The 8,197-nt window shown below is 33.5% G+C and overlaps 1 protein-coding gene across 5 annotated transcripts; it reads left to right on the forward strand.

Moving 5' to 3' along the window:
- The first annotated feature begins 304 nt into the window (after window positions 1-304).
- On the forward strand, window positions 305-6,710 carry LOC107798967 (uncharacterized). Of its 5 annotated transcripts, none has more exons than XM_016622003.2 (10): window positions 305-470; window positions 1,282-1,380; window positions 1,452-1,888; window positions 2,607-2,673; window positions 2,777-2,830; window positions 4,977-5,045; window positions 5,179-5,244; window positions 5,332-5,400; window positions 6,248-6,291; window positions 6,423-6,710. In XM_016622003.2, the coding sequence occupies exons 1-9, from the start codon at window positions 360-362 to the stop codon at window positions 6,275-6,277; spliced, it is 1,002 nt and encodes a 333-aa protein (XP_016477489.1). In that variant the 5' UTR covers window positions 305-359; the 3' UTR covers window positions 6,278-6,291; window positions 6,423-6,710. The 5 variants fall into 5 exon arrangements, with proteins under 5 accessions (XP_016477489.1, XP_016477487.1, XP_016477486.1 ...); XM_016622001.2 differs by having other exon boundaries at window positions 4,977-5,072; window positions 6,423-6,613; XM_016622000.2 differs by lacking the exon at window positions 6,248-6,291 and having other exon boundaries at window positions 4,977-5,072.
- The last annotated feature ends 1,487 nt before the right edge of the window (window positions 6,711-8,197 follow it).

Here is an 8,197-nt window from a genome sequence, read left to right on the forward strand (position 1 = left end):
ACTCCCACCCAATTTGAATGGTTAGTTATTTTTATATATATAGTTTTTTATTTTTTTTATTATAGTTAATTATATATATATATATATATATATATATATATATATATATATATATATATATACATATATATATTAGTTTTTGTAATTATTTTTATTTTTCAGATATATTTAAATTAAAAAGAAAAACCAATAAATAATTTAATAACTAATTATGCCATGTGTCATTCTATTGTTGTGCCATTTGGCTTCACGAGGTGCTTTTGTCTTCTGCATTTAATTATACATAAATTAGAGTAATCTATCCTATTCCCACAATAACAAAGACAATTAAGTAGTTACAACGTTGTGGAGGAGAAAGAATGACAGTTGACGACGAGAGCTCGATATACGTGGGAGGGCTTCCCTACAGCGCCACCGAAGAAACTCTCCGTCGAGTCTTCGATGTTTACGGTGCTGTTGTAGGCATTAAGGTCTTAATCATACTATGTTTTACTATTTATCTCAGCTTATGTCATAAATTAGGGTTTTTTCGAATTGGAATTCCATGGGATTTTGCCAAGGCAAAACGGGATTTTCTGTGAGCTTCTTGATTTTAACACCAAGTCTTCTGTGAGCTAATCGTTCATTTTAAATTTATTCTGTTTTCCCCCCACTAGAATAGTTGCATAAGTTATGTTAGCTTGTTGTTAATTGAATAAAAGGTTAGATCGTTACAGCATGAACATGTTTTGGTTCCCATTTAAAGAATTAAGCTATTTTACTGAATGGTATGAAAGACTCCTTGCCTTTATATGGTAAGTGGTTGGTACTGAAAAACTGCTGTGCCTAAAATTAAGGTTCGTTAAGGTGATGCCTGCAGAAGTAAAAAAAGGTTGGTTAAGCTTGTTATGACTCTTTGAATTAATATCAAGCCCCGTTAAACATTTTACTATGAACCCAAGTTTCTTACATGCTGAAAAGGTTGTGGCTTCACGTGTTTGAATTAGAGGAGCATGGATTCAGTAATTTTGACTGCATTTGGTTTCCAGTTAAATCATGCAGTTTTTGTTGTACTTGACATCATTTTGTTCCTCGAAATTGAAGTTGTGATTCAAATATATAAGTGATTTCTCTGTATGACTAGATAGGTTCATTGTGATAAGTAGCCACATCTGCTTGTGCTTTGGTTGAAAACAGTATCTTAGAATCATGGCCAGCAGGTAATATTGTCAGACGGCTGCAATAGCTTTTTCTTTTTCTGCATTTATTTTTATTTTCAGAAGTTGGACGTTTTACTTTCAGATAATCAATGACCGTAAGGTTGGAGGAAAATGTTATGGCTTTGTCACCTTCACTAATCCTCGGTCAGCCACGCGTGCCATCAATGAAATGGATGGGAGGGTATTTTCTGATCTCTCTGTTATGTAGCTTATAATTACTGAAGTGATATAAATAACATATATTTCCACCAGACTATTGATGGGCGAGTTGTAAGAGTAAATGAAGTGACTACAAGAGGTGGCAGATCAGATTTTGGTCGAGAAAGTATTCGGCATTCTGAGAGAGGGGTGAGAGGTGGTGATACGGATCGAGATTGGGAAAGAGGCTATGATCATGACGATAACAGACGTAGGAATGGGCATAGAGAGCATTCTCGAGACCGCGATCACAAGAGGGAGAGAGGATATGACCGAAATCGTGATCGTGGTCGATCACTAGATTATCAAGTCAATAGAGATCGGGGTGCCGATGATGAAAGACGTTTGGAGGATGTTGAGCCGGAAGATGAAAGGATTCGAGAAAGTAGCTGGGAAAGAGAGAGGGACCAGCCTATAAAGATGCAGAAAACCAACAGTAACCATAAAAGCAGAGATAGAGAGAACGATCAAATGCCTAAGCTACTGCCTCGGTAGGACGTACATTACTTAATGTGTTGCTGCTAGTTTTTTAAGCTACTAAATTGGTTGAGCATACTTTGCGTTACATGCTGCTGGTACTCATTATTATTCTACATTGTGTATATTCTCTACTGATTGGTCATTGGTGGTTTCTGAAAAGTGGTAGGAAGGGTCAAGTAATTTTGTGCAGAGGCATATTAGTGTGATTCTGCCACTTTCCACCTTGGATATGTCTTATTGATACATTATTTCTCTATAACTCATGTTTGCGGCTTGCAACCACATTAAAGTGGATTGCCCGTTATCAAATTGTACAAATTTGGTTTGGTTTTTTGATTATTCTTCATTTACACTAGAAAATTGAGTAGAGTGTTCAACCACTTAACTGATATTTGAGGCATGCCAGAAGAAATTATGCTGATGTTTCATGTACGATTTACTTCTTTGGGAACTTTTTATTTGGCATATGTTCTTATGCAGATATATTATTACATTCTGCGGAAACATATACATTTGCAGGCCTCATTAGTTATATTTTGCACTTATGATAGAAACTTGTGCAATTGTTAGTTTAGTGTTCACCGTAGCTTGAAACCATTTATCCTATGCTTGCTTGGTAGCTCTGGTCTTTTCTTGTTTTGGTTGACAATGTAAAATCAATCCCCTTCTTGATGGTGATGCTTAGATGAGCATAATGGACAGTTTTAATGGTAAGTCTAATTTGAACAGGTCTAATTTAGACGACCATGTTAGTAGAGAGCTGTCAGCTGAGTCAAGTGAGAATGATCAGCATCAGGTAGACCATTGCTTTAAAAAATGATATAAATCTTAGAATTTGAAACTTTGTAGTTGGCGTTAGTGCTTTATTTCATGTGTTACTTTGTTTTAATTTTATTCAGATGGAAAGGCAAACAGAAATTTCAGGTCGGAAACTTGAAGAACTTAAGAAAAAGGTAATTGAAGAATAGTAGATCAACGATTTCTTTATTTGGGTGTTATAAGTAGTTTAAAATGATGGTCAGGCACGTCACTCCTTGAAATTGATAAGTGTGAATAGTTTCACTTGTGCTAAAATGAAATGAATGGTTAGATTGCTTCCAAGTTTTGCTTGATGGAGGATAATTTCAAATTCCAGCACATTTACCATCAGAAAAATCAGCTTGAGATATAAGCTAGAACTATTAGTATTTGAAATTCTTGATTCTTTGCATGTCACGAGTTGATAAAATAATCCAACAATTACATCTCAGTTCCAAATAAGTTGGGGTCAGCTATATGAATCCTCACTAATTATGTTTCTCCGTTTGAATTCCTCTTAGGTCAACATTATACCAAAAAAAAGATCATTAATAAAGAGTACAGAAAAGCTCTCAATATTTTTAATGGCATAAAAATCTCAGATGGAGCTAAAAGAAACTCCTAAAAGAATTGAGACCTAAATGTACTAACATATCCAAAATATATACTAACTGGACTATATAGATTTTTTCCTTCCATAGTGTCTATCTTTTGCTAAGCTTGCGTGGGTTCCAAGAAATTATGTCTTTCAAGACAACTTATTTCCATGTGTGATTTTAGGTCTACATCGTCCCTTTTTAACACCTTCACTTGTTGTGATTTGACGCCTACAAATTGGTGCATTTTGATGTAGGCTTGGGACATGACCAAATCATCTGAAACGACATTCTCTCATTTTATCCTTAATATGTGCTACTTGCATCTTTTGGAGAATGTGATCATTTTTAATCTATCTAATTTTATATGACTCCTCATCTTAGCATCTGCATTTCTGCGACACTCATCTTTTGGATGTGCACTTTAATGGCTCAACATTCACTCCCATATTCGTTGCTGGTCTTATAATGTTTTATAGAACTTATCTTTTTAGGTATCATTCTTATCACATAAGACCTCGATAATAATTCTTCATTTCAACCATTCAATTTTGATTATGCGTAGCATCATCATCTATCATTTCATTCTCTTGGAACAACGAGTCTAAATATTTGAATTATTGCATTTAAGCACCACAATCCCGTTTAGTCTCACCTTAACTTCACTCTTCTTGTGCTGACTAAACTTGTAGCGCATATATTCAATCATACTATCCTAAAAACTTTGCTTTCTAGAGTGTTTCTCCATAATTCAAACATTTAATTGATACCCTTGCTGGTTATTGATTAGCACAATATTATCAGCAAATAGCATACGCCATGAGACCTTATTTATATTGTGTTGGTTAACTTATCCATGACTAAAGCCCAACAAGTACAAGCTCAATGGTGAACCCTGATATAAATCTACAGTATGGGGAACTTTGTATATTTTACTATTGTTCTCACGCTAGTGATAGATCCTCAATATATGTTTTTATGTCATTTTTATATTTAATATCAATTCCTTTCTTCTCCAACCGTCACCAAAGGACCCTTCTTGATCTCAATAAGCAAAATGTATAGATTTTTCTTCCGTTCGTGATAAATTTTCATCAATCTTCTTAATAAGAATATACCTCCATTATTGATCTGCTGGCATATATCCAAATTAATTCTCTATCACCCTTGTAGAGTCCCTAAGTCTATTAGCTCTATTATATTATTACTTATCAAAAAAGAATTAAGTCTAAGGCTCTCACTCTTTCTAAGAGTTTCATCCTATGATTCATAAGTTTAATGCCACAATAGTTAATATCTTCTTTGTTCTTCTCCACTCATCGGTCATCCTACCATTTCTTAGAATAGCATTAAATAGCTTGTTGAGCCATCCTATTCCAATCTCTCCAAAACACCTCCAAACATCTATATACCATCTGGACCACTGTCACGAGTTGATAGCACTTCAAAAGTCTTATTTTACTTATTTCATTGATTATCCACCTGCAATTATGGACCGTGTATTACATTTTGGTTTTCACTTACCATTTTGTTACTAGAAGAGAAAGACCATAGTGACACCTTGTGTAATTGGCTCTGTGGTACCTTTTCCTACTTTGATAGGTTTTTTACTACATCTATATTTATAAACAAATGTTCTTTTGACTTTTGGATACAGTAGTAAGTTCTGCATTACTTGAATCTAATGTTTAGTGGACTTGGTTAGGCGTCTTTGATGGAGGAATTGGTCAACGAGAAGCAAAATTTGGTGTCTAAGTTACAGGAAAGATCCAAGGTTATGATAAGTTGCAGGGTTTTCCTAGTAACATATTCTTTTCTACTACTATTCATACTATCTCAGTGAGTTCCTTGAACATGGTTTAGATATTTTTTCTTCCTTCTCACTAGCATCTGTTTGATGAAAACAGAAACTGGAGGATTCATTGACAGCTGCACAGAAGCTTACATCACAGAGACAGATGCAATTATCAAAGGTATCTCGGCATTATCAATTTTCTTCTCATAATAAATCTAATTACCTAATCCGTGCTAATTGTAGTGGTGTTTAATAATTATTGTAGTTGTATAAACATTATGCACAAGTAAGAGAGTGTGGTGAAAGGCTTAAAATCTCAGAACAGGAACTACAGGTTAGTCTATCTTCTTGTCCTGATTTTGATGGCAATGGAAACTAATGGGTTGTATGTAGAGAAATCCGATTGATCTTATTTCATATTGACTTGTGTCTGCATTATGCATTAAAAAGATCATATCTTAAATCAACCATGAGGTCTCAGGTTCAAATCCAAGTGGAGACAATAACACTAGGTTATTTCTTTCCATCTGTGTAAGCCTTGGCAGATAGAGTTACCCAATATCTTTGCTGGTGGGAGCTGAGGTGCACGATTATCCTAAAAAATAAGTATCATATCTTGAATCATTCTCTGCAGTGCACTGCCAATGTTGTACTGCCCCACCACAAGAGACACTTGCATATTTAACATTCAAGTGAAATGATTAAATGATCTATAGGTACTCCAGGGTTATTTGCATTCTTATCATTTATGTTAACTTAAGTTCGTGCTTGGGTATTTCTTGCTGTGACGTGATTGCTAATTTTACTGCAAGATGATGTAGGACATACTCTTTTTTAGTTATGACCTATGGTACATGGATCTGTTGTACATATCCAAGTATGGGCATGAGCATATGGAAATATGCAATACGGGTTCAAGTTTCTTATATTTTGGTAAAATTTGAAGAATTAACACGAAGTATTTGCATCTATTTCACACCCGCTCAATAAGGGTATGTCAAGGCTAATGAAGGATCTGTACAACATAAGATAATGTGGCTGAAGAATACTGATGTGTACATTGAATCGGGGAAAGGATTATAGATTCTTTTTAAAACTTGGTATTCACTTGAGTTTGGTATTAGTTGCTTAACAGCGTTCGTGGTTCGATTCAATAAACCTCCTTCTCCATTTTGCTACAGGTCTCTGAACGAATGTTATTCCTGAAGTAGCTAATCAAGAAGAAGTATAAAATCATCATATCTTGCCTGTTTGTTGGTTAATTTATGCTTGTTTAGCATGTCTTGAACGAGGCCGCTGTTTTATTACACTCAACAATTGATGATATACACTAACAGAGAGAGGTTCTGCTTGCAGGCTCTGGTCCACTCCACGATGATGGGGGTAGAAATTGGTTGATATATTTGTGTATGTGGTGGGTCCGACAAGTAGCAGACACTGCCAATTAAACTAGGTTCAACAATTTTATTGCACTTCATATATGTTTGTATGGCACTCATTTATCCAGTCTTCTTTCTTGCCGATAATGTATTTCATATATGTTTGTATGATGTTCATGTATGCGGTCCTCTTTCTTGGCCTAAATGCATGTTTTTTGGCCTGTCTCTACTGAAAGTACTGAATCTAGATGGTATTTTTCTCCTTTTGTCTTTTATTTATTTAAATCGTATTCTTTGGCCATGCAAACAGTAATCTCAAATAAGCATCAACTAGTAGATGTCAAGTACAAATGAAATGAAACACATATTTGACAAGCATACAGTTAAAACTTGATGTGATTTTGGCTGTAATAAACATGGATACGAAATAACCTTGTATCGTCTCTGTGTACGATGTCTTCGCTTGATAAATGTACTATGTAAACATTTATAAATGTAGATAGGTTTTGCACTTAGCATTTAATCTGTACTTGCTAGAAAAGAAGCACAGATAATGTGAAGAGGTTCAGCAGTTCCATGATTGTATAGAGTAACTGACCAATTATATGGCCTTAGTTTCTTTTTCTGTGCTGCCCGGTGGCCTTGCGTTTTCCTGGATTGATTGATGTAGAGTTTCTAAAATATTTGTAAGCAACATGAATTTGGTTCAAAAAAATGAGTTACTAGTAATTACAAAATTCTCTTATGTCCACTTGTCTGTGATTCGTATTTCCAGCTGTATGCCCCTCTTGCAAGGTTTTAGTTCTCATTACCGCTGGACTATCCAAATACTTTTAATTTCTTATCCATCAATAGAATATATGTATATGAAGAACATATAAATCAAGTTATCAAATGCTAACTTTAAAAATTTCTACGTTAAGTTAATATTTAACAATAAGTATAGGGAGTTGTCATTTAAACAGAATACCAAAAAAAATATTAATTAATGACAACTCACTTAGAATATATTTTGTCTTCTAATGTTTCATTTTTGTTGTTAAACATTTGAATTTTTAATACTTTGACTCTTAATACTATACTATAACCGATTTATATGATGAATCTCGCAAAAAATGACTTGAAATTTTAGCAAATTAGTTAAATCAAAGACTTTTTTTTGGTTAATCGAGATGTAATTAATTGTTAAAGAGAATTTTTTTTGTTGATTCAATTAATATTAGCGCATCCAAATTTTAAATATTTAACCATAATTATAATTTTTATCAAATAATAATATATGTTCATTGTACGTTATGAGATATCACTTTTGGACTTTTATGTTAGTACAACCATTAGTGTTATTGAATCTTACCAACACTTCTCTTTCTTTTATATTCTTAAAATCAAAATATTTTCTTAGTTAGCTTGATACTTGAATTTTATAAATATTAGAATTGATTGAGGTCACTACATTTATGATTGCTAAATATTTGTTCTTACACCCAAGTATGATTTAATAACAAAAGTTAGTTGATATAAATTTTAAATATAAAAATAGTAATTCAATGAGTATTTTATTATTTAAAAGAAATACTCATAAACCTTGACAAAGTACTTCAAAAACAGGAAAAAAGAAGAAGAGGAAAATAAGAATACTTAAACCAAGAAAAGGAAAATAAGAACTACTAAACCTAAGCTTTTATAACCAAAAAAAAAAGTTTACTCCTAAACCAATATTAAAAAAATACTCGTCAAATGCTTGGAATTCAA

The sequence above is a fragment of the Nicotiana tabacum genome, chromosome 22 (genome assembly GCF_000715075.1).
Source record: "Nicotiana tabacum cultivar K326 chromosome 22, ASM71507v2, whole genome shotgun sequence".
NCBI lineage: Eukaryota > Viridiplantae > Streptophyta > Magnoliopsida > Solanales > Solanaceae > Nicotiana > Nicotiana tabacum.